This window comes from Gallus gallus, chromosome 11 (genome assembly GCF_016699485.2).
Source record: "Gallus gallus isolate bGalGal1 chromosome 11, bGalGal1.mat.broiler.GRCg7b, whole genome shotgun sequence".
NCBI classification, from domain to species: domain Eukaryota; kingdom Metazoa; phylum Chordata; class Aves; order Galliformes; family Phasianidae; genus Gallus; species Gallus gallus.
Genome location: NC_052542.1, coordinates 18,467,450 through 18,492,895, shown reverse-complemented (window position 1 = coordinate 18,492,895; position 25,446 = coordinate 18,467,450). Strand labels below are relative to the sequence as shown.

Genomic DNA, 25,446 nt, shown 5'->3' with positions numbered 1-25,446 from the left:
AGCTCTCATAGAAAGAGTGGGGGCCCCGTATTGCTCAGGGTCTGTGTACGTTGGAGGTGCCCCGGCTCTCTTAGAGCCTAACACGGCCCTACGTGTTCCGGGGACACCATCGGTCCCGTCCGAAGTGCTCGGGGTGGGAGATAGGGACAGAGCCCGCGTGGGAGGGGGCACAGCACAGCCCGGGGGCTTTGCAGCAGTGCATGGGGTGGCACTCAGTGTTACTGACCAGAATTTGGGCATGGCCCCAGGGGGCTCTCGTGGTCCCCAGTTTCTCTTCCATTAGGGGTTTGAAAGGGAATATTATGCCCCCCTCCCGCTACCCCCCCATATGAGCCCCCCCCACCCCATGCCAACAACCAGAGCCAGGAGTAACCGGACAGCCATAAATTTATTGAGTATTCAAAAAAAATATGAGACACAAACAGTAAAAAACGAAAAAAGGGGAAGGGGAGGCCATAGGGAGGGAGACGGGGGGGGCTGAGCTAACATGGGGCTGAGGGGAGCAGACACCGAGGGGTGAGGCCAGAGGCCCCCCCGAAGCAGCGAGTGTGGGGCCGTCACTTGGCGCCCTGCGCCTCCGACTCCTCCTCATCATCCTCGTACATCTCGCCCTCCTCCTCGGCCGTGGCGTCCTGGTACTGCTGGTACTCCGACACCAGGTCGTTCATGTTGCTCTCGGCCTCGGTGAACTCCATCTCGTCCATCCCCTCTCCCGTGTACCAATGCAGGAAGGCCTTGCGGCGGAACATGGCGGTGAACTGCTCTGAGATGCGCTTGAAGAGCTCCTGGATGGCCGTGCTGTTGCCGATGAAGGTGGAGGACATCTTGAGGCCGCGGGGCGGGATGTCGCACACAGCCACCTTGACGTTGTTGGGGATCCACTCCACGAAGTAGGAGCTGTTCTTGCTCTGGATGGCCAGCATCTGCTCGTCCACCTCCTTCATGGACATGCGGCCGCGGAAGACGGTGGCCACGGTGAGGTAGCGGCCGTGGCGGGGGTCGCAGGCAGCCATCATGTTCTTGGCATCAAACATCTGCTGGGTGAGCTCGGGGACGGTCAGAGCCCGGTACTGCTGGCTGCCACGCGCTGTCAGCGGGGCGAAGCCGGGCATGAAGAAGTGCAGGCGGGGGAAGGGCACCATGTTGACCGCCAGCTTGCGCAGGTCGGCGTTGAGCTGCCCGGGGAAGCGCAGCGAGGTGGTGACACCACTCATGGTGGCCGAGACGAGGTGGTTGAGGTCTCCGTAGGTGGGGGTGGCCAACTTGAGTGTGCGGAAGCAGATGTCGTACAGGGCCTCGTTGTCGATGCAGTAGGTCTCATCCGTGTTCTCCACCAGTTGATGGATGGACGAGCGTGGCGTTGTAGGGCTCCACCACCGTGTCCGACACCTTGGGGGACGGCACCACGCTGAAAGTGTTCATGATGCGGTCGGGGTACTCCTCGCGCACCTTGCTGATCAGCAGCGTGCCCATGCCCGAGCCCGTGCCCCCACCCAGCGAGTGGGTCAGCTGGAAGCCCTGCAGGCAGTCGCAGTTCTCACACTCCTTCCGCACCACGTCCAGCACCGAGTCCACCAGCTCGGCCCCCTCCGTGTAGTGCCCCTTGGCCCAGTTGTTGCCGGCCCCGCTCTGACCTGGGGATGGGACACACAAAGGGCGCGTTGGGCGGAGGGCACGGTGCGAGGATTTGGGGTTGGGGCCGGGCACCACGAGGAGGCGCCTGCAGGCAGCCCCGGGGGCGTCCCCTCCCGGTGTGGGGTGTGGCCACCTACCGAAAATGAAGTTGTCGGGGCGGAAGAGGTGCCCGAAGGCACCGGAGCGCACGCTGTCCATCGTGCCCGGCTCCAAATCCACCAGGATGGCGCGAGGCACGTACTTGTGAGCTGCAGAGAGACCGCATCGCGTGCCAGAGGGAACAGCCACCACCCAACCCCCCCCAACTGCACATCTGTGCCCCAAAACACAGGGACCCCCTGAGGCTGTGTCCTTTCACTGTGCCCTCTCCTCTTCTAAACAAAGGAGTTCCCATTGGGTTCAATGGCAACTTCCACCTTCCCCTTCCCACCCCCCGAACTACGGGGTCCCATGGGGCTGGTCCATCCATTTCATGTCCCCCCATCCCCCTCAAAAAAACCCACACCCCTACAGAGCCTCGCGGGCTCTACACATGTACCACAGAGCTCAGTGCACCCACGTCCCCCTTTCCTTTTGTCCCCACAACATAGGATCCCTGCGGGGCTGGGTGCATTCCCTCCCCCCCGCCCTCAAAACCACAGGTTCCCATGGGACTGAAGGCAGGCGTCTGTCACAGTGGCCGCGGGAGGGAGCGTGGGGACACGAGGTGGGGTGAAGGGGGGGGGGGTCTGTGCGGGGGGGGGGGGGAGGGGGGGTGCCACTTACAGGAGGCCTCATTGTAATAGACGCTGATGCGTTCCAGCTGCAGGTCCGAGTCGCCCACGTAGTTGCCGCTGGGGTCTATGCCATGCTCATCGCTGATCACCTCCCAGAACTGAGGAGGCAGGTAGGAAGGGGGGGCACGGGGTCAGCGCCCCCGAGTGTCCTCCCCGCGCCTGTACCGCCGCAACCCAACGCCGGTGGAGGAGAAGGAGGGGGGGGGGGGGGGGCAGCCGCAGCCGCACCCGGGTTCCCCACCCCACCCCAGGGTGGGTGCGAACCCCGCACCGGGCGGGAGGGGCAGAGCGGGTCCCGCATCCCGGGGGGTCGCGGCCCCATCCCGCAGCCGCAGCTCTGTCCGCAGGGCGGGCGCTGTCCGCGGTGCTGAACGGCGGCGGCGGGGCCGGGACCCGCGGGCGGCGGCGGACAAAGGAGCGGGGCGGGGCCCTTTGTCCGCCCGGTGCGGCGGGGACGGAGGCGGCGCGGGAGGGTGGTGGTGGTGGGGGGGGGGAAGGCTTTTGTCCGCCCCGCCGTTACCTTGGCGCCGATCTGGTTGCCGCATTGCCCCGCTTGGATGTGGACGATCTCCCTCATGGTGCGGCCGGACCGGAGCGGGTCGGGAGCGGAGCGGCACCGGGAGCGGAGCGGCACCGGGAGCGCGGGGGGCGGTTCCGCCGCCGCCGCCGCCTTTATAGCCGCCCCGCGCCGCACCGGGCCGGGCGCTGACGTCACCGTCGCTCCGCCGCCAATCAGCGGCCGCCGCCGCAGCGCTGCAACTGCCCCTGCGGCACCAGCGCCGCCGCCGCCGCCCCGCCCCGCCCCGCCCGGCCCGGCCCGGTCCAATTCTCTCCTGCCGGGTTCGACCCCGCTGCACTGAGCGGCCCCGGGAGCGGCCCGGGCCGACCCGACGGCACCGCGCTGCCGGAGCATCCCCGGGGACACGGACACGGCGGGGGGAGACACAGAGAAGGGAGGGGGACACGCGGTGGGGGAAGGGTGTCCGCAGCCATTGTGGGGGAGGGGAGGGGACCCGCCCACTCGGACACGCGTGGGGGACCCCGCATCGGGGCTCGAGTGCGGGCACGGGGATGGGGTGTCCCCCGGACCCGCCCGAGCATCGCGTAGGGTGGGATCACCGTCCGCTCCGTGTCCCGGGGAAAAAGGGGCCAACGCCCACCGGGGGCTGTGCGCGGGGGGGCTGTACCGGAGGAGGTGCGGTGTCCCGGAGCCCCGCGGACCGCAGCCTGCGCCGCCGTAGAACAAAGGCGATGGCGTTCGGAGCCGCCTTTGTCCCGCGGAGGTCGCGCTCCGCAGCCCCCACACCCCGGTGCAGCCCCTCGGGGGTGGCCGGATCCCCCCACGGCGGTGATGCCGGAACCGGTGCTTGCATTGCTGCTACCGGTCAGCGATCTGCCCGCGTATGAACGTGGGGCACGGGCTGGTGGGAAGCAACCGGGTCCCGGTGCTAGGGGCTGCCCCACACCCAGCGCCCACGGCCACGCGCAGTGCCAGGCACACATCACTGCAAAGAGCCTTTATTTGGGAGCGCGAGGCCAGGCAGCCCAACCCCAGCTGCACTGGGGCACCCAGGGGACACCCCGCGGTGCGTCTGTCTGTCCATCCACCCATCTGTCCATCCACCCATCTGTTTGTCCATCCATCCATCCGTCCATCCGTCCATCCATCCATCCATCCATCCTCCTGTCTGTGCCGCCTCCTACCAGGAGCACAGCACCACCTCCCGCAGCGTCCGCCGGAGCTCCTGGCTCCGGAAGGCATAGATCAGGGGATCGACCACTGAATTGCAGATGATGAGGATGAGGAAGAGGTTGAAATAGCTGAAGAAGCAGGTGCAGAAGGGGTTGGTGGGGCAGGTGACGATGAGGATGAGGTGGAAGAAGAAGGGCCCCCAGCAGATGAAGAAGACTCCCAGCAGGATGGTGAGCGTGACGGCTCCCTTCAGGCTGCTGGTGCGGTAGATGGTGGGCTGCTTCTGCTGGCTGGAGATGCTGCGCACGTGGTGGCACGCCAGCGCGAACATGTGAATGTAGAGCACCAGCATGAGGACCAGCATGAAGAGGAAGAAGCCAATGAGGCAGAGCAGGATGGCGTTGTTGCGGTAGTAGGTGATTAAGACGGTGCTGGAGACGGTGCTGGCCAGCCAGACGCTGGCCATGGTGACCACGGCGCGCTGCAGCGTCATGATGCTGTGGTAGCGCAGCGCATAGAAGATGGTGATGTAGCGGTCCACGGCGATGACCCCCAGGAAGGAGAGGGAGGACACGACGGAGCTGCAGATGAGCATGTCGATGACATTGTCCATGTGGCGGACGATGCTGGCGCGGATCACCAGCACGCCGTGCTCCATCAGCAGCATGAAGAGCGTCTTGGCCAGGTTGCTGACGCTCACCAGCATGTCGGAGACGGCCAGGCAGCAGATGAAGTAGTACGTGGGCGAGTGCAGATTCCTGTTCTTGAGGATGGCGGCCACCACCAGCAGGTTCTCCACCAGGCTCACCAGCCCCAGCGTCAGGAAGAGCTCATTGGGGATGTCCAGCCCCTGGCACCAGGCACCTCCGGCCCCGGCCGTGGCATTGCTCTGGTTGCCCTCACTGGCGTTCCAGGGCTCGCGCAGCAGGCGCAGGGGGGCCAGCATCGACATGGCCCCGGCCTCAGCCCCCAGGGACCCCCTGGCTGGAGGCCGTGGCCCCGAGCACAACTGCAGCACCTACAAAGCCCCCGTGCGCCCAACCAGCCCCACCAGTGCTCCCGCAGCACGCGGTCACGAGGCAGAGGGGATGTGGGCACCTCTGCACCCCAGGCACAAGGATGGGGAAGCGGTCCCCCACCCGGGAGCCCTCTGGGCAGCAGCGCGGGGACTCCGCTGTCTCGGCCGCCCTCCCCACCGGCACTGCCCGGCGTATCCGGAGCTCAGAGAGGGCTCAGCGGCGGTGATGGGGAAGAAAGGGCCCTTTCTCTGTCCTGATTTAAAGCTGGCTCCCTCGGCTCCTCCTCCTGAGAAGGGTGGGCACGCACATGACAGCCTGTGCCCCGGTAGCTGGGGGCTGAGCCATGCTGGGGCACCGTGCACAGCGGGTCACTGTGTACCTTGGGATCCCACATGCCCTAGGGCTGGGTATGCCATCTGGGGGCCGTGCACCACTGTGGGGTTTCCGTGCACCCTGCGGGAACCTGGTGTGCCGGGGGACTGCACATATCGGGGATCCCACGCGCCATGAGGTTTTGCATGCCCTGGGGAGCCAGTATGCCCAGGGGACCCCACAACAAGGGCAGTGTGAGGGTGGAGCCCATATGTGGCCACAGCCACATCCCCCCAAGTGTCCCTGGGAGGGTGCTGCATTGTGGGGCTGCGATGCACCCCCTGGGGTTGTCAAAGAAGTGATTGAGTGCGGTTCTGTGTTGTGGCTGCTCACGGTCTCTCGCACAGCGCGGTGCCGCTGGGAGCTCGGGTGGGCTGGGGATGCAGGACCCATGTGACCATCATGTGCCTTCGGCTCACAGTTGATGTCTGGAGCAGCTCAGCCACCAAAGAGCCATTCAGGGCTCCGTCCACTGGCTGTTCCCACCGGATGCTTCCACCCCATTCTCGTGGGGGCCGGGGCCTCCCCAGGGCTCAGAGTTGCCCCTGGCCCCACATAGATGAAAGCAGCCGTGTGCAGGGTGGGTGCTCTGTGCCAGGCATGGCTTTGCACCCCAGAAACGAGAACGGCACACAGAGCTGAAGGCAGAGCACACATCTCCGCTGCCACGCTGGGAGCAGCGAGGCCATGGTTGGAAGTTGCAGCATGGGGAGGTCCTCGAATGTGCAAGCACAATACCTGGCCCTGATCTCCAGCACAGCTCACAGGGCCATGCGCCCACAGCCAATGGCTGGCGGCACAGCCTGGCTGGATGGAGCAGCCCTGCTCGGCGCCATCCACCCGGGCAGACGGCGTCCCCAGAGCCTCCCGTTCCCCCCAGGCAGGACCAGCCCAGGCCGATGGGGAAACGTGAGCGGGAGGAATCCAGCCCAGCAGACATCAGCTTCCCCGCCCGGCTCAGTGCACACACGGTGAATTTCAGCTTTATCAGCAGGGGTCTGGGGAGCAGAGCTGCAAAACGCCGAGTCTGCAGATCCCACCAGTGTGAGGATGGATGGGCCTCGGCTCCTGCATGGATGCTGGGGGGCAGAATGGAGCCAGCCCCAGCTTGGGAGCTCGGCTGAGGGAGCCCAGCTGCAGCACAGGGGGGTGGAGGGGGGGCTGTTGCGGGCAGCACAGCCTGGCTCAGCATTAGAGCCTCATACACCGTTACACAGCAGAAATGGAAAAGCTTTGTGAGCAGCAGTGATGAGCTAAGGGCTTTATGGCAGCTGACCTCATTCTGCACCGCGTTGCACCCTGCTTGAAGGCGGCAAAACAAGGGAAGGGAGAGGAAAGCAAAAAGAGGGGATGGGTATCCCTTCTGTTCCAAGCACGATCAGAGGCTGCAGTGCAACACGAGCTGCTCCCACCCACCAGCCAGGCACAACAGAGCTCCTCCGTGCAGCCCGGTCCATCTCTGCCCCCAGGGAGCAGCCCCCGCACTCAGCAGCAGGGAGGAGGGGAAGGAGCCTTCACCCCGAGGAGGCACAAAGGACAGGAGAAGCACAAGGAAGAGATCTCCCATGATTAAGTAGAGGACGGAGCTCAGGAGAGCAGCTGGGGGAATCAGGCAACGAATGCATCTGCAGGGGGCCAGAAGGGGCCTAAGCTGCTGAGGGACAGCTGTCGTAATTAGCTCTCCCGTTTTAAGACAGCGCTCAGCCTCCTGCTGCAGCAGCAGCCTCCCCTGGCCACAGCCTCTTCCCCACAGCGACAGCCAGCCCCTCTGCTTTGTAGGACTTTATTGGAGTGCGGCAGGGGCGGGGTGAGATCACATAGGGTTGGGGGCAGATGTGAGCTCTCAGCTCAGTCCCAGTCCCCATCGCCTTCAGGATTGTCGTCTCGTGGGGGTTCCTGGAACTGGATGTTGGCCAGCATGTCCCGCATGGCCGCCATGAGCCGGTTCACCCCCTGGTTCAGGTCCTGCCCCGCTCCAGCCTCTTCGTCTCCATCGTGCCTGATGTCACCCTGCAACAGAGAGGAGCTGCAGGACCCGGGCTCAGAGCTGGCTGCAGCAGGCAGACACAGACAATGCCACATGCCAAAAGGCATCAAGCTGCTCTGCAACCTGACGTTTACACACTGCATATGCCAAGAGCCACTCCCTTTGCAGAAACACTGTGCAGTAGAAACTTCTGTGTACTGAAAGCAAAAACGTGCTCTGATTTGCCAGCGGCTGCTTTGTTGTTGCTACATACCTGCAAGTTAAAATTTGGCAACAGTGATCGGAAGAAGAGAGATAAAGTGCTTTCATTGGATGGATGATTCGTTCTGAAAGACAGAAATCGCACACCACAGTTAAAGGGAAGCTTTTACTCAACCCGACTGTGCTCGTTTGGGCCAAGACAGGGCAGAGGAGCTGGTGAGAACCACGCCATCTCACAATGCACAGCCCCCTCCATGAGCCAGCTGGGCTCCCCTCTGTACCTCCCCCTGGGAATTCGGAGTTTTCTTATCCACATTTCATTTACCCCAAACCACCTTGGTTAAGAAACAACCCAAGTTCTTCGGCAGCCTTTGCCTTCACGGCTGTAACTAGCTGCTGTCTGACAGCCACCACCAGCCCCAAGCAGAAGCAGCAGGACCAGTCCTGCCTGTATGCTCTGCCTGAGGGCAAGCACCACCAGCCAGGCTGCTCTTCCTCCCAGGTGGAGGAGGACAACAGCACAAAGCACCCGTGTGCAGCCCGGCCTGAGGGCATCATCACTGCGAGGAGAGCTGTGCCAGCAGGCATAGGGTGAGGGTACCTTTCTGGTCTAGTGTAGGAGATGATGGAGTCTAGAGGAGGAAGGGGGTCAAACCCCATCACAGGCTGCGATGTCACCTCCTGCAGAGAGGAAGAAGAGAGGGAGGTGAAGGCTGTGCACCTCCAGGCACAGAGACGGTCGGACCAGCTGGGCAGGCCTTGGTCTTGAGGAAATCATCAGCCACAGCCCAGCCTGCCCACACAGCACCATGTGTTTATCCCCAGGAAGCTGGGCATACTGGGTGGAAGCTTCAAGGTCATGTGGATGTTTCTTTCTGGTGGCTCTGGCCTGATATGTGTCCAATGTCTGCGTGCGTAGCGGGGACTGGAATGCCACCACGCTGCACACAGCAGTGCTGTCTGTGCCTTATCAGGGCCCCTCACCAGAGGCAGAGCTGCCGTGGCCTCCTTCATCTCTGAGAGGATGACATGCCTGTAGATATTCCTCGGTGCACTCTGGTATCGCATCTTCCTCCTAAAGCAGGGAGGGGAGGACAGCTCTTAGCAAGGAGCACACCTCAGCACGGCCAGCATTTCGTTTCTGCTTCTCTATGTGCAATCTCAGCCTCATCCCTGGCTCTGCTGTCACTCGCAGTATCAGACAGAGCTGGCTGAAGGCGAAGCCAAAGTCACTTGGCAGCTGCTGACCTTCAAATGGAAGAGCAGAACAGCTCAGGGGTGCTGCACAGCTCGCTCTCACGAGCCTCCTTATGCTGCAGGTCAGCAGAACAAACTAACTTTAGTTTAGGACAAAAACTAATGCCACCCTCTCCCACTTCTCAGAGCTTGAAAACGTTTCTAGTTGCTCTGAGCAAACCCCAGCATCACTGCTGCCCAAGAGAGAGCTTCTCTCCCTTGTCTGAAGAGTCCCCAGCCTGATCTGTCCCAGTTTGTCAGCACCGAGGTCCAGCGTAAGAGCTGATCACCTCTGCCCGTTGCACTCACTTGTGCTCACACTCCTCCACCAGCGGGTCCCTGGCATCCACCATGCGTAAGACCTCGTGGACGTTTGTCTCCAGCCAAGCCATGACAGCTGGGTCCTTCCACAGGGAGTGAGTCCTTCCCACGTAGAGGGACGTCAACTGGTTCAAAGCAGGAGGCTGGCTAAGGAGACAGTTGTTATTCAGCGCACTCTCCTCCTGCCTGCAGGTCTGTGTGCTTCCTGGAAAGGGCTCGTTGTCTCCACACTGTGCTTCAGTGTGAGAACAAGGAGAGAGGAATCACAGGCTCCCAGCTCTCCTGTTTATATCTACTTTCACCAGTTTTTCTGCCTCTTTCTATTTTTGGGATAGGCACAGCCACGAGATGAAAGTTACTCTGCCTTTACCTCGGGGGGAGACCATTCACGTGTTTGGGAGGACCACGTGTCAGGGAAATCCAGACTAGCAGGAGACAGTCTGCCCTGAAAACATGTACACATTGTTCTGACTACATGTACCAACAGGCTGCAGGATGAACTCCTGACCCAGCCACATTAAGGTGAAGCAGGTCTATTAGACTTATCTGATAGCCTTTATGGGAATCCATTATCAACGCACCTAAGAGCCTCTCAGAAAAGTAAGTATTCTCTGCAGCTTTTAAACTCCATTAGCTGCCTGAGCAAGCAAAAGCCCCACAACCAGCAAAATTGATTCCTTCTCTTTACTGAGAACATCTGCAGGCCTTACCTTATCTGAGCATTCAGCCCAAAAAAGGAATGGGAGGCGACCCTGGCATCAGGCTGCACACTGCAGTGGTCCAACAGAGGCATAAGAACTGCAGGAGAAAGTCACACAGCTCGTGTTCAGCAGAAGTGCCATGGGAGCAGTCAGTCACCACTACCAGGGCTGCAGAAACAGTCCCATCTCAGGGGCAGCTTTGCAGCTGGAGGATAGGCTGTGTTTTAGTCTCCGGATGATGGAAAAAGACCCGGAGTAAATAAATGAGAATGCTTCTTTTCTCTTTTTTTTTTTTTTGCCAGTTAAATAAGGTGCAACTTTACGAACTTAATGTTGCTGGCCTTTGAAATTAAATAAGGGTTTTAGGCCAATCACCATCACGGTGAAAAAAAGACTGTTTCAACCAACACAAACTAAAGCTCTGTTCAAAAGCTGGGCTCTAAAGACACATCCTCCCTGGCGTTCTGTGCCCCCTCTGGGCTTGGAGAGGCTGCGTATCTCTCTTCAGGGACAGCAAGGATAAAGGCAAGAGTGATGGGCAACCATGGAGAGAACAACTAAAGCACAGTAGTGCCTGGGAGAGAAAGTCAAGAGAGACCCACTGTCTGTTCTAGGCCCCCTCAGGGTAAAACATTTTCCTGCTCTAAGAATTCAGTTCTCACTCTCCACCAGCTCGCACACCCATGACTCTCCAATAAAGGAGCATCAGCCGCTCAGAGGGGAGGGTGAGCAGCAGGGAGAACAGCTGCTGACCTCCTCCCAGCACATGGAGGACTCTCAGCTGCATGTGCCCAGCCTGGCCCCACCGCTCTCTCACTGCCCTCGCCACAGTGCTGGGTAGGATAAACCCCAGTGATGGGTTCCGCCAGCGGGCTGAGCAGCGCCACCCCTCTGAGTCAGGGCTCCCATCGCACATGGACGGAGGCCAACAACATTTGCAACCCATAGGCAAAATGCTGCTCCTGCATTTGACTGCCTGGAATCCAGCGTTCGTTCTCACAGCTGAAGAGAGCAACAAAGCCTGCGGGGACGGACTTACCGGTGGGGACGGACTTACCGCTTGGGAACATGATCAGTGCGAGCTGGATGAGCCGGGCAGCTCTCTGCCGGGCTTGGCTTAACTCCAGCTCCGAGTGCTCCTCCTGCTGGCTCAGGAAGAAATACGCCAGTGGCACCGAGAAGGCGAAATTGGGGAGCTGGGACAAATTCCGGTGACTCTGCAGGATCAGAGGGAGAGAATTACCGAGAAATGATGCTATGCAGCGATCTCAATACAGCTTCCCAGCTACTGGCTCGGTGCCCCCACATCTGAGTAAGCGATTTTGAGTTTATACAATTGGTTGTAGGATACGAGGATTACAACAGAACCTAACACTGACCCCTTAGCCTTCATGGCTGTGCCAATCACCTCCAGCTGACAGCCTGCCACTGAGACAGCCCCCAAAGGGGTGAGGGTTACAGAAGCCCCATGCTCTCCAGTCCAGCTTGATGGGGAGAACCCCAGGGGCAAGCTCCCCCCTAGCCCTGCCTTGCTCCTCACAAGGCTGCTGGCAACTCACCTCCCACTCCTGGAACATGCGTGTCAGGAAGGCGTACTCTCTGGCTCGGAGGGACAGAAAATCAATCATCAGCAGCACACACAGGGGGTCGTTCTCTGGATCAAGGCTTCAGAGGGAAGCAAGCACAACAAGAGGAATCCAAGAGTAAGTGTCACAAAAGCTGAAGTGCCTGCCCCAATTTCTGAGTCAAATGAGACTTTCCAGCTAGCATTCAGAGTCATTCCATAACTCAGCAAGCAGAGATAATAGGGATACAAACATCCCTGCACAGCTGGGAGGACAGTGCAACGCCTCATCCACACTGTGCCCCTACAGAGGAGACTGGCCTGCCACAGCACCAAATGGGAGGAAGGCTGAAGCCACTGTTGTGCAGCAACTCTGCAGAGACTGCAGGCTCTGCTGTAATTGTAAGCCAGGCCCAGAGCTCAGTAGCTGAAAGTAAGGGACTGTGAGGTCCCATATTAAGCCTCCTTCCGAACAACCACCTATCTCTCCAAAGCAGCAGTACAGATAAGGGCACAAGCTCAAAACTAACCTGTGGGACTACATCCTTAAGGAGTGACAAGCCCTCGCTGAGGCTGGGAACAGTATTACAGCTCCATCTGCTCTGTCCAGCCTGGGCAGATGAGGGTTATGTGTGTTGCTCAAAGCATATTTCCTCGTGAGCACCACAGCTCCTGGCTCTGGCTGCAGGGATGGCTGCACAGCGGGGCACTTACCTCAGAATCAGCTTGCAGAACTCCAGGGCTGTCCGGGGACAACCCCTCTTCTCCAGGAACATCAGGTGTTTGAACAGAGCCAGGTAGAAAGCCCTGCATGGAGAGCAGGAACAGGTTTTAGAAGCCTGATTTGAGAGAAGCAGCACGTCTCATTCAAGAGCGGGGACCAAAAATGAGCCCAAATCAATACTTCTTTTCCTCCTTCCTCAAATTTTGATCACTTTGTGAAAGCATTGGGACAATAAACGCATAGCTGGTCCTATACCTGATCCCCTTGTGCACGCACACACGCCCCAGGGCTAGCTACTCAGGGCAACAGAAACAAGGCAATCTCTGAAGTCTGCATGCTACAGGCTTTGCACAGCCATGCCTCTGCTGCTGTCCCTGCACTGCATAGGGATGGTGACACAGCACACGTGACATGCATAGTGGGGGGGGAGATGAACATCCAAATTGGGTGAGATACAGATCACAGCGTTCGGGTCACGGGCAGCACAGTCTGGCAACGAGCGGGTGCTGGAAACCTGAGCGATCTCCAGGTAGAGCAATTTGGGAGAGATTACTTAGGTCAGCTGACTGGAAAATTCCCAGAATAAAGTCACCTTCCTCTGCAGCTGCAGAACTATCAGTGTTACATAAACAACCAGGCCTTGAGGAGCACAAGTGCCAGGAACAGTGGCTGAACAGACAGCACATAAGTGACCAAACACAGAGTTGACCACAAAAAGAGGAGTTTTAGGACAAAAATAAGTGCTACTTCAGGCTAACGGGTACTAATTGTACATAAGGGATGTGACAGGGAGGAACAGCTAATGCTCCAGTAAGAAATCCCCTGAGAAAGAAGATGCTTTGCAGAAAAAGCCTCAGCCTGTCTCAGTGCGAGTGACCTGGCAGCACAAGAGCAGCTGGTAGCCTTCTCTCTGGCACTGCCTGCTCCTGCCTCATTAAGGGATGTTGCTGTTGACTGCAGAGAGGGCAAATCCTTTTCTGACAGGAAGGGACATTCAAGGTCCCTTCAAGCTGCCACCACCACAGCATGGATGACGCAGCAGGGGTGGTGAATCTGGGTCTGTGTGCCCAAAGTAGGCCATGGGGATGCCACAAGCGCCCTCAGGCTGGTACTGAGGCAGGCGGCTGCCTACCTGTTCTCCGGCCGCCGGTAGTCCAACCTGCAGCTCCCACTGGTCAGACTGAAGACAGGGTGGAAGGTGCACTCCAGGCTGTACAGTGCCCGCTCTGCAGACAGCACAGACACCATCAGGACACGCCAGCAGCCCTGCATAGCACACTAACCCAGCCCTGACAACGCAGGAGTCAGTTTGGCCAAGAAGACACTGCTAAGTGAGATGACCCACAGGCGAAGAGATAAGCTTGTACACTCCTCAGCAAAGCATAAAGCAACTTCATGGTCCCAGTAGATAGGCAGGCAATCAAGCCCTGCTCCTTTCTGCAGACATTAGACCAAACTGTGGTTGTGGAAAGCAACTCTCCTGGAGAGGATGTGAGATTGAGGCTAGTACAGCTGCCTCCTCTACAACTGTTTTCACATGTAGAAGCCAAAGATCCTGTCCTCACTTAACCTCTGGCCGCTCCTATCATGCTAAAAAGCACATGTTCCTGTTACCAAACAGCTCATCTCTCTGCAGTACAGCAGTTTGAGGGACAGCTATGCCCCAGGATGCCTCCCACTCACTTGCAGTGCTTGAAGAAGCAGAGTCTGACACACAGTGTGCTGGTCACTGCAGCCCGGAGGGTCACGTACACTCCCCATGGACATGGTGGGCTTCCCACACTGTCCCTCATACTGCAGCATTTGGTAGCTGTTGAATCAGACCCTTTTCTTGCAGAGGACTTCCTACAGGTGACACCACCCTATCAGATCCAGACAATCCTTTCATTCTTTTTAAAGGTGAACAGTAATGTGCTTTGTCACAGACAAGCATATCCAGCTCTACCCAAAAGCCTCCAGCAAAAGCTAGAAGTCTGAAAGGCAGCATGAGGCCAAGTGCTCAGGGCCTTCTGGTTTGCTGCTCCTTTGCTGGAAGGAAAACAAAACAAAACCAAAAGCCTTTAATGGCTAATTCATAGCAACTGTTCAGCTGTGACTTCTAGGAGGGACTTGCTCAGCGCTGCATGCACGTGTCTACAGACCTAAGTCACAGCAGTGCCTCTTCCTTCCTTCCTCTCCCTCTCCATGCTGTACCTGCAGCAAAAGCCTGTCCCCAGCAGCACAATGCCATGCTGCCAAGTACTCTGGCTGGTGTTTTCCTTAGTGAGCTTTCATCAACTCCAGACAGCCACAGAGGGAAGGTTGCCTTTGCTGCTCCCTAGCCCACAGAGCGGGTTACACTGCAGGGAATCACTGCAGCCTCACAACCTCTGCCAGAATATCCACCCCACACCTCCACTCTCACCTACGAGATCACGGGCCATCTCCTGATCCTCTTGCATCCGGCAGACATCACTGAGCTGCAGAAGGGAGTCCACATGGTATGGGTTCATCTGAAGCAGCAGCTACACGAGAACATGAGCTTGATTACATGATGGCACCAATCCCCAGTCTCTCCTGCACTGTGCCTACAAGGCAAGCTCTGTGAGACTGGCACGAAGACAAATGCCCTGACACAGCACATTAGAGGAAGGGGCTGTTCTCGCCTCTGAGTCTGAATGTGAGGGCATATCCCACTCAGCACCATCCCAGACGACAAAGCTATTCTAGCATAAAGGCTGTGCCAGGCCATTAATCATCTCTGCCGGCCTCCACATCGTGCCCAACTCCACCGTGGCCTTTTGGAGGTGGAGGGCCCAGAACTGCACACGCTATTCAGGATGGAAGCAGAAGGCACTGTTACATTTTTGTTTCATTCCCTACCCCTTATTAAAGGAGCCTGAATATTTTATCAGGCTTTTGCTTCCTCTGGGCACTGAGGACATTTTCACACATCTATTACAATCCCAGAATCCAGCTCCTGAATTGGACAGGAAGAAAGGATTTCCAGGCTGCTGAATGCAAGCCTAAGTGTAATCATACTTCAGAGAACACTTCATTCACTACTTATATTACAAACGGGCTACAAAGGTTCACGAAGCTGTACATCTGCAGGGTGGCAGCCAACATTCCCACCTACAGTACAAAGCTTTCACATTCTAGGCTGTCCAGCCCAGTGCCTTTGCCTTGGTGCCTTCTGTATGATGTTTTACCTCTCCTTGCCCTCTTTAAGTTCCTTTCCAGTCCCTCATTTTGGAAGGCGTGGAGCACCTGAGGTCATAGCAATAAAGGAAAATGCTTTTATTCCACCACAACTTGACCAACAAGACTCATTTAATCCATCAGGCAAGAGCAGAAGAGCATTCACTGAGCAGGACTCCCAGAAAAACATGTTCTGGATTTTGCATGTTGAAACCACAGCAGCGAGGCAGATATAGGCTCTGGCTACACACACTGTGGCTGTCACAGGCATACTGGCTGGGGTTCTGAAGTACTTCGAGCATCAGCAAATCCTGGGCTGTTAGATTTTCCCGTAACAGAAACATGAGCCTAAAGCTGTAGGGCTATCTTCAGATAGAGTCAGGCCATTCAACAAAGACAGAGTATAAAACCAAAATGTATCATGGAAAATCTGTCCTGCTCTGCACAGTATGTGAGAGCGCATCTGGACTGGCTCTAAGATGCTGAATAGGATTTCCTTGCAGCTTCCAAGGCAAATCCCTCAGCCTACTTAGCAAGAACTGATGAGCTCCAGAGAGCACTGGCTGTGAGCAGAGGGTGGGAAAGCAGAAGGAACTACACTTTGGCCTCTTTAAGGGCCTTTTGTCTTTAGGAGACAGTGGCCTCTTTAAGAAACTTCTCTAGGACATGCTTCCACACTCACGTGGCCAGAGTTTTCAGAGCAAAAATACTTCAGTTATGGTTCAGTAGGGTCCAGAGCAATTTCTCTGTTGCTTACCGTTGCAATCTATTAATGTTACCATACGCTTTAATGAGCTTGAACATGCATGAAGAGCTTTCAACAAAAAGACTGTTTCGCTGCAATACCAGGAAAATCCTTTTTTTCCCAACCATGCACGAGTTTATAAATAGAATAACTGTTAACTTAGAGTTCCATTTAAAGATGCATTTGTATAACATCTTTCCTTTCCCAGCTCAAGAGTCGAAACAAGGGAGCTTTATTCCTATCCCTTCAGCAAAATGACCAGTTCCTGAAGGGTCCTCTGCCAGAGGGCCACCTCCAGCAGTGCCACCAAGGGTGGGCCACCAGGGATCGGGCCTTATTTGCACCAAGTTGGCCCCCTGTCTCGTTTACAAGGCAAACTAGTGCTCAAAATGAGAGAGATTTCACTACATACCACAATGTTGTTGGGGTCCATGGATTCCACAGCATCCAGAAACTTGAACTGCACTTGCTGGTACTCACGGTGGTGCTCAAATGTGAAGTACTGCACACCCCTCCTGGTCTCCACCAGCTGCATGGCAATACCTAGAGAGTGCACAGATGTGGGCACTGCTGGTGCCAGCCTGAAAGCACGAGCAGCTGAAACTCTTCTGCTTTCTTGTAATATAGAAAGCTTGTATGCATTGCTGGCTCCACAACTAGGTGTGTTTTCAGAAACTCCCACAGATTTTCATTACTTCACCTCCTTCCACAAGCCAACCTGTGAAACCCACTCAAGAAGCCCAGACAGCTCTCTCTCCCTGTAGATATTTTCTCATAGTTGTGAAAGACTATTGCAAGAAGGGAAACATACATCACCTGCTACCTCCAGCAAGGGGAGTGGAAAGAAAAAGTCAAATGCTAAGACACAATGTGAAGAGTCCTCCTTGCTGAGAAAGGAAAAAGTATTTTCCATCACTAGCTGATGAGCTGCTCCCTTTTCACATCAGCCAGTGCAGAAGCCACGGCCTGGCAGCTGATGGAAGCAGCTCCAGTTTCTGTGCACTGAGGCTCTAGGAAAGCACGGCTGGCAGGAGCAGCCACACGGACATGGGACTGTCAGCCAGAAGCATTCTGAAGCAGCACTGAAAGCCTCACCTGTTTTGCTGTAGCGTGGCCAGGTGTTCTTGGGAGCTGTCAGCCATGTGCTGCGGACGTACTGGCGCTGCCTTTGCCTTGGCCTGAGGAAATAAACATGACAGGCCACATATTCCCTGCACTAACAGAATGCAGGGGGCTAAAACCAGCCAGAAAAAGGATGATTCAGGGAAAAAAAATCCAATTTATTCCCCAGCTGCAGCCCTGCCTGCTTTTGCCCAGAGCTTTAACAAACTTGCCTTTGAGATACAACATACCTTCACTCTGGCTCTTCCTTGCTTTACCCATTGCTCTTTGGGCCAGTCAGTGCCTCAAGCATTTCCATCTCAATGGCTTCTTTCCCTTGTTTTTACTCCTGCCAAGTTCTCAGCTGCCTCTTCGCTTCAAAAAGCTTCCCAGGCCCAATTAAGAGAGCCCCATATCCCTCTGACTCATATCCTCCCAGCAGAGCCTTCAAGTGTTGACTGATTCAGTTTAAGCTGTACTCATAAGTGCAACCAATTTACTAGTTCAGAGCAAGAGGAATTCAGAAATCAAGGCAATTCTAAGGAAGTCACATCTCAGTCAGGGACTGTTTCTTCTTCCTCAGGTGCTAGATACCACCTTTTACTTTAATCTCTCCTTGAAGGAGCCCAATTCACCTAGAGACCCTCTCACAGGTTTCCCTTTCCACCATCACCACCCTGAGCTTATACCCTTCTTATGTGCACATTTACCAACCAGCCCCTGAAACCAAGGATTTTCTGGTTAACATCAGTGATAAAGCAATGGATAACTGCACAGAAATCTTACACCTAAGCAGCAGTTGGTACCCTGAGCCCACGTGAGCAAGTTTATGAGACTACCTGGAAAGTATTCAGGGTCCACTCTAAGACAGAGACTTCAGAATAGTAACAGGAAACGAATGCTGGAATAAGACTAAGAACCTAACAGCCTATGAATCTGAACAGAAGGATTTTAAGGGCATTTGACAGTAGATGGAAGAGGGAAAAAAATAATAATAATCAGCAGAAGGAAAAGGAACTACTAGCTAAAGTCCAAAGAAGCCTTACACCTTTCTCACACACAGCCCAAAAAGTAGTCTTCTGACCCCAAATCTGACTATTAGATAAATAAGACTCCCTGAACATATTTGGGGTGCCCTGGGTTCCTGGCACAGGCATAGCACCAGGGACTCAGTAAGCAATGCCAAGGCAAGGATGGACACAGCAACTCAAACATCAGAAGCGTTTAATGTTAAATTTTGGACTAACCTCTGATCACCAAGAACAGCACGAGCCCCAAAGTACCTCTTCAACTCATTCTCTGGATTCAAGTTTCTGAGAATGTTGAAACAAGAAAGAAAAGTTAAACAGACAAAAATCTTGCAATCTTTTCCTTTTTAACAAAGCCAGGCATACTGTACATAACCATCCATGGCCAAACTCCTGAACTGTCACACACAACCCACTGATGTGACATAACATGCCAGAAGGAGAACAGTTAATGGTCAGAGCAGGAGGTATCCAAACGCCTGTTCAATCAGGTGAAGTTCCTTTGTACTCTGCTCCAAAGACTGAGAGCTAGGGAATACTTCTGCTGCCCTCTCCAGGGCAGCTGGGGCCCTTGCCTGGCATGCTCCCAGGGACAGCCTTGGTTCAGGAACACATGCTTGGAGTATTTGCACCTGGAAAACGTGAGATACCCCCAGTCTAGCAGTGGTGGACTGCAACCCAGGGCAAGCACCCTAACCACAGTATGGAGGCTGGCAAGGCTTAAAATACATTCTTTTAATACAAAGATCTTACATCAAAGCATGACAACACCTACAGTTTTCTTAATCTAACATTTGGCCCAGAGAAGGGAGGCACATTTAAGAGGGGGTTTCTCTCTGCCATCCAGTGAGAAAGGCTCAAAGAAAGAGAGGGAGTGGGAAGGTTGAGATCCATCACTGCCAACTCACACCCACTCTGAGATTATCCACTTCTCAAAGGTTTCTGAATAACATTCACCTGACCAGAGAATTCACTGAAGTCTAAAACAACCTCTTGGCAAGCAAATATCCCTCCCTTTACTAAAAGGAAAGCTAGCTAAACTACCAAGAAGAGCCCACCAGCCCAGATTGTTTTGATGCAGTGTGTCTGGATGTTTCAAAACCCTGACTGGTAAATTGTTCAGTCCTACAAGTTTTTTTTTTTTTCTTCAGAAAAGAGAAAGAGCTGCCAGTATCCACACTAACCCAGAGCTCTGAGACAGGCTGGACACAGAAGCTGGCTGATCCAGGCTGCGATGTTACAGACATCCAGTGTGAGGCTAATAGCTTCCTCAGCTGGTGGACATGCCCAGCACTTAGTCCACTTTGTTGATGGTCACACATGGGAAAGGTTAAACAAGTCTAACAAGCATTCCTGGAGAAATCAATTGCTGGTACTGCTTAGCCCTCCTTGAAGGGCAGCATGTACTGGTGTAGTGGCTGGGTTAGTCTGGTTTCAAAGGTTTATGTGCTGAGGCACAGAGTCAACCAACAGTTTTAGCCTGGAAGGCACTTCTGGAGGTTATCCTGGTCCGGTCACCCACTCAAAGCAGATGGGACAGCAGAGAACACTCATTGCTGCTAAAAACTGAGCACAGCTTTAGGAGGAATAGTTAGAAATGGGGCTGTGTGCAACTACTACCATAACTCCTTTCACATAAGCTCCTGGATTTATGGCCAGCTTACATAGGTAGGCTCCCACCTTCCTTCCTCAGCATACAAATATTTCTGTCACGCTCAAAGCCAGGAAGGAAAGCAAGCACTACCTGTGCTCTATGTACAGCAGCGGCCTGCTGTCAGCGATTATTCCACTCTGGGTCTCTTGTGATAGTCCATTGGTATCCTCAATCTTCTCCAGCAAGCTGTCAATGTCTTCCAGGTCATCATCTTCCTTAAGACATGCAAATGCAAAGACAAGGCAGTAATTATAGGATGAGACACAGAGGCACACAGGTCACCCAGCTACCTCCAGGTCCTGTGGCTCACCCCAATCTCACCCCACAGACCCTACTGCTCACCCTGCTTCAACTCCACTTTGGGAACACACATACTCCCTTGTATTGAGGCTTCTTGCTTTCCACCCAGCACCCTGCATTTCCCTCAGGAATCCCACCCCGTGCCCGTCATCCCTGCCCAACTGCCCCCAAAAGGCTGGCTGCTCTCCCTCCTTCCTCAAGGTGTCACAGGACACTGCTCCTCATACTATCACAAGCCTAAGTGTGTCAGCTGAATAAACTCAGTGTAGCAGGCCTGCTGCTGGCCTCCTGTTCTGAGCCCAAACCAGCTGGCCAGTGGTCCTTCCCAGCACAACACAGCTCACCAGTCTGGGCATGTCTGGTCTTCTTCAAAGCTGTCCTTTGTCTTGTTTACTTATTTGAGGATCTAACTTCCTCAAATACCAGGAAAAGCTGGGGGGGCTGATTTTGATGGTAAAATAAATCAACCTTCACTGTCTGCTTTCCATGGAAACATTGAATAACTCCTGTGATCATTGTAACACAAAAATTAGATACTTGCATGTTTGTAACCCAGCTCTGATGTACTGCATGGTCACTTCCCACTCTTCTAACAACCAGAAGAACATATCCAGCAGAACACATTCAACAGCTGTACACCACTTTCACCTCAATTTCCTTCTATTTTGCCCACAGATAGCAAGTAACACATTTCTTATGTGGCCACTTCACACCCCCCTCAGGATGCACGTGGGCAGAAGGTGGATTTCCATTCGTGACACTCAGACAGCACTCTGAGGTTGCCTTCTCCAGCTAAATATACTGTGTGGAGAGGGTACGTGAAAAGTTTATACTGTTTTGCATTTCAGTGACAGAACAAAGGTATCTTCATCTCTAGTTTGCAAATCAAACTGCCTGTTTCTGGGAATTAAATCTCCCTACAGCTTAGGGCTGGCAGATGTCACCCTTCTGTTTGTCACTCTTGGACCAGGAGAGAAAGCAGGCTCTCTGAGGGGTTCTCTTCCTTGGTGACTGACCCCTGAGCCCCCAGATGCATTCCCAGGGAGGTGGCTGCCAGCCACACCTACCTGGGGTACCTCTCCAGCATCACAGCATGCTGCAGACCACTGTGTGTGGCCAAGGACCTCTCCCAAGTTAAGGCTCTTGGCTTTTAGCAAAAACAAACAAACAAAAAAAACCCTAGTTCCTCACTTGAACTTTATTTATATTAAATGCATTAAATTCAGTCCCCTGGACTATCTCAAGCAGTTAAATATCTCGAGCATAACAGATCGGTAATAAAGATTCAAGTATAAACATCGGTCTCTGTTTTACCCACAACGACACTGGGTAAAATTCTTTCTCTTCTTCAAGCACTCTGTCTTAATTGTTCACTCCTAAGTAAATGAGAATCACCGTCCCCTCATTCCCTTCATCACAAAAAGACAAAAGCATATCCTCCTGGAAGGGCACTTGGCCATGCATGTGCTGATAATGCACTTGGGATGAGCACACACTCATAAGCATTTAGCTATATGATGCCAAACAACAGAGAAGATGCGTGGCTGTGCACAGAGAAACAGGCAAAGGTAACACAGATCACTGTCAGCAGGGTGAGCTTTGTAGAGCTCTGCAGAGCTGGAAGAGCTCTCTAAGTAGGGCAAAGACAATATAATGAAAATGCAAAAATCCCTGCAAGTCCTCTCCTGTGCAGAGCCTCAAAGTAGAGATGAAAGGAAAAAGCTGCTGTGAGGATTTCAGCTCTGAACCACCTGCAGCAGAGCTGTGCTAGTCCCACTGCTTAAAGGACCACAATCATAAGCTGTTGTTGCCATTTCATACATTTAAATGAGTATAAAGCAAGGAGGAGCATTTTTGTTTCAAAATCTTTTCTGCAACCACCAGTATCACCACTTTGCCATCCCAACCCGATGCAGACATCAGCACAGCCACCAACACTCAGAACAAACACACACGTACCAGAGCCTCGCCTCCTGAAGTTTTCTTTGTTTTCCTTTTCTTTTTTTTCTTTCGTGGCTTGTTATTCAACACAGGCTGCAAAAATAAATGAAACAGCTGTCAGAGCAAACCCAAACACTGCTGGAAAAGAACATTCCATAGAAGAGAAGAATATGTCCCACAGGGATCAGCATACCAGCAGGCCCCTTGAATGAAACCAATATTCATCTTTTCAAGCTTGTCAGCAAATGAAACTCGAGATGCACGAAGAAAACAGAAGAAAGAATCAAAGGTTTGCAAGTGTAGGGGTTAAATCTCAGCTTACTTTCACTTCTATACTTGAGACCATAAAATCAGGCAAGAAACAGTTTAGATATGCCAGGGTTTGGAAGAAATGTTTCATCCGTGCATTACTTCCTAGAACAAACTTTATTTCTGCGTTTCCAGTGAGCACGACAGTTTCATCAGTCACTCCAATTAACACAGAAAACAACAGCTGCCTGAGAGCACCATGCGATACATACTCATCTTGCTGCAGATGCAGCTGCTTCAGCTCACGATACTGTGAAGCATTTCCCAACCCAATATGTAAGCTGCTGTCTGTGCTGGTGCTTCCCCGGGGCATACAGAACTAAACTGCTCTTTTCCAGGATCACCAGCTCTCCACGGTACTACACCCAAGTAACAGAGTCCCAAGAGTAGCTCCACAACTCCCCAGCAGCTTTCAGAGCCAGGAACCCAGCTCCAATCTAGCTCTACACGTGCTGACAGCTCCCATGTTTCTAGCCAGGAAATCCACAGAGCAGCAGCAGGTGTGTTCTGCAGTGTTTACACAGCAAATTTGGGGTCAGGGCCACATCTGAGCCTCTGCTCACATGGGGTCTGGCTGAGCAAAGCTCACCCTGCATATCTAAGGTGTTCCCAATCCACTGGACTAGCTGGAGTACACACTAGCCTGGAGCAGCCTCTGCTCCTCCAGCAACCCTGCCACCACACCAAAGACTGTGTTCAACTGGATGAGGCCAAGGGGCTAATTCCTTTCGCTGCCCCCACCCTCACCTCCAATACTGTATGGGCTAGATTTGCAGTGTCCAGCTGTTGCTTAAGAAGCCCCTTTCTTCACATGTTTTTGCAACTGTCATATTAAGGAAATGTTTTCGAACTAAAACAGACTAGAGAAGGGACTCTAACAGAAAATGCCAACAACAAATACAAATGAAACAGGAAAGAAGCAAGTCCAATCTTCAGTTTATACTGTTGGGAGTATTTACACCACCCACTCCAAAACAAATACTTGCTGAGCACTGACCCAACGGCCCAGCCCTATCTATGGCACAGTGTTGTGTTAACTGTGCAAAGAATGGAGCAGAGAAGCAGCCTCTGTTTCTGAATCACTTTCTCTCTGTGCCTTGCATGGCAGCAGCTGTCACAGCCAGGCAGCTGCAGCTGTGTTACCCTTTGGTCCGGCTGGTTTGTCCCTTTCCCATCTGTCTGCCCATTGTGTTTTTTCTCTTCAGGTGTAGGCTCTTCATTGCTCCCCTCTGCTGCATCATGCTCTTTGAGCCTGGCATCTGCTCGCTCCTCTTTGGATGGCAGGTCATCCTCTGGTTCTTCACTGGTGATCTGTGCAAACAAAAGAACAAGTTGCAGCAGCAGGTACATGGCTGCATCGCATCCTCTTCTATAGCCATGAGAACAGGGTTGTGCAACCTTGTTCTATTCACAGCTGCAAATGATAGAGAAAAGTGCGGCAGAAGCAGGGCAGGGCTCAGCTTCTCAGCTGCCTTCTCCAGAACAGGGACTGAGGATGATTGCTCATTGAAAGCACAGTGTTTGGTGGGCACCAGGGTGTCTTTGCATTTGCTTACTAGTTGCAGAGCCATGACTACATGTCTGCTATGACACAGTGAGCACAAACCACACAGCCCTATCTGGATTCCGCTCTTCTTTGCGAAGTCTCTGCAACCAACCACGTCCACAGCCACGCAGTTAAGATGGGAACAGCTGGGGCTGGCCAAGGTGTCTGGAGATAGGGGATCTGTCCCTCCAGGGACCCACGTGTGCCATCAGTGCTCATCTGATCCCAGACCACCAGCACCAGGATCACGCACACTGGGAAAGCAGCAGCCATGATTCTGCCAACAGCACCAGGACTGCTGGATTGCCCAACAGCCAGAACCAGCTCTGACAACACATCCCAACCCTGCTCTGCCATGCCTTGTGTTTCCTACACTGACATCCTGGCCACCCTTGGGTGCCACGCAGCCCCCAGCACCTCTCCACGCACCCTGCTGGCTCTGTTCCCCACCAGCTTTCCCTCCACCTCCGCCCCCACTCAGCCCCCAGACCTCCCCACACCTCTCCCTCCAGCTCCTATTCCCACACTTATCCTTCTCTCGGGACCTCCCTGCCACCCCACACCCCAACTCCACCGCAGACGCCGTCCCTAAAGCACTCCCACCTGCCTGCCGTCCCTAAAGCACTCCCACCTGCCCGCCGTCCCTAAAGCACTCCCACCTGCCCGCCGTCCCTAAAGCACTCCCACCTGCCCGCCGTCCCTAAAGCACTCCCACCTGCCCGCCGCCCCCAGCCCCCACTCCCGGATCCCCGCCTGCCCACCCCGAGGCCCACTCAGGCCCCACGCCTCTCAGGCCCCGTCACCCCCCAGGCCCCGCCGCCCCTCACCAGCTCGAAGCGGTTGCTGATACCGGGACGACCCCCGGCTTTGGCAGCTGCCTGCGGCCACTCCCCGCCTCGCTCGGGGCCGGAGGCCAGGCCCAACTCGCCCAGGCCCGGCTCCTCCTGGCCCCGCTGCTCACCCCGCAGCCGCCGCAGGGCCCTCCGCGACATGGAGCCCCGCGCCGCACTGCGCCTGCGCGGCCCGCCCCTCCCGTGCCTGAGCCATCTGATCTACGCACTGCGCCTGCGCGCAGGGCTCCAACACGCATGCGCAACATTGATGCCCGCCCCCTCGCGTGGCGGCAGGACACGCAGGCGCAGTAGCCGCAGCGTAGAACCTATTTCGCGCCCCCGCACTATCGCCGCGTGAAATATGTCTCGGGGAGGGAGCGTGGGGATGCGCGTTTTCCCACGGTGTCCGCGCGGGGTCACGGCGGGACAGAACCCGGAGGGGTGGGGTACACCGGGACGCGGGGAAGGCTGGGGGGGCGTGGGGACGCTTGGTGGGGGGTTTTCCCACGGCGCCAGTGAGGCGCAGCCTGAGATGGGGTGGCGAACATCGTCGAGGGGCACCCCCGTTTCTGCAGTACTG

At 55.0% G+C, this 25,446-nt stretch overlaps 3 protein-coding genes across 3 annotated transcripts; all 3 read right to left on the bottom strand.

The window, feature by feature from the left end:
- Positions 1-370: 370 nt before the first annotated feature.
- On the bottom strand, positions 371-3,019 carry TUBB3 (tubulin, beta 3 class III). The gene is given in 5 exon segments (NM_001396153.1): positions 371-1,349; positions 1,351-1,634; positions 1,773-1,883; positions 2,401-2,509; positions 2,932-3,019. Coding segments are annotated over 5 exon segments (1,353 nt in total). The 5' UTR covers positions 2,989-3,019; the 3' UTR covers positions 371-557.
- Positions 3,020-3,913: 894 nt separating this feature from the next.
- MC1R (melanocortin 1 receptor) lies at positions 3,914-5,357 on the bottom strand. Its single transcript, NM_001031462.2, has one exon. It carries the CDS (start codon positions 5,054-5,056, stop codon positions 4,112-4,114), a length of 945 nt encoding a protein of 314 aa, NP_001026633.2. The 5' UTR covers positions 5,057-5,357; the 3' UTR covers positions 3,914-4,111.
- Positions 5,358-7,264: 1,907 nt separating this feature from the next.
- Positions 7,265-25,048, bottom strand: TCF25 (transcription factor 25). The gene is made up of 18 exons (XM_423211.8): positions 24,861-25,048; positions 23,631-23,798; positions 22,197-22,271; positions 20,028-20,152; positions 18,503-18,568; positions 17,250-17,332; positions 16,567-16,697; positions 14,634-14,733; positions 13,362-13,455; positions 12,220-12,312; positions 11,501-11,606; positions 10,999-11,158; positions 9,951-10,038; positions 9,229-9,387; positions 8,668-8,758; positions 8,285-8,364; positions 7,736-7,808; positions 7,265-7,505 (listed from the first exon to the last, which is right to left on the bottom strand). The coding sequence occupies exons 1-18, from the start codon at positions 25,023-25,025 to the stop codon at positions 7,344-7,346; spliced, it is 2,019 nt and encodes a 672-aa protein (XP_423211.3). The 5' UTR covers positions 25,026-25,048; the 3' UTR covers positions 7,265-7,343.
- Between the last annotated feature and the right edge of the window lie 398 nt (positions 25,049-25,446).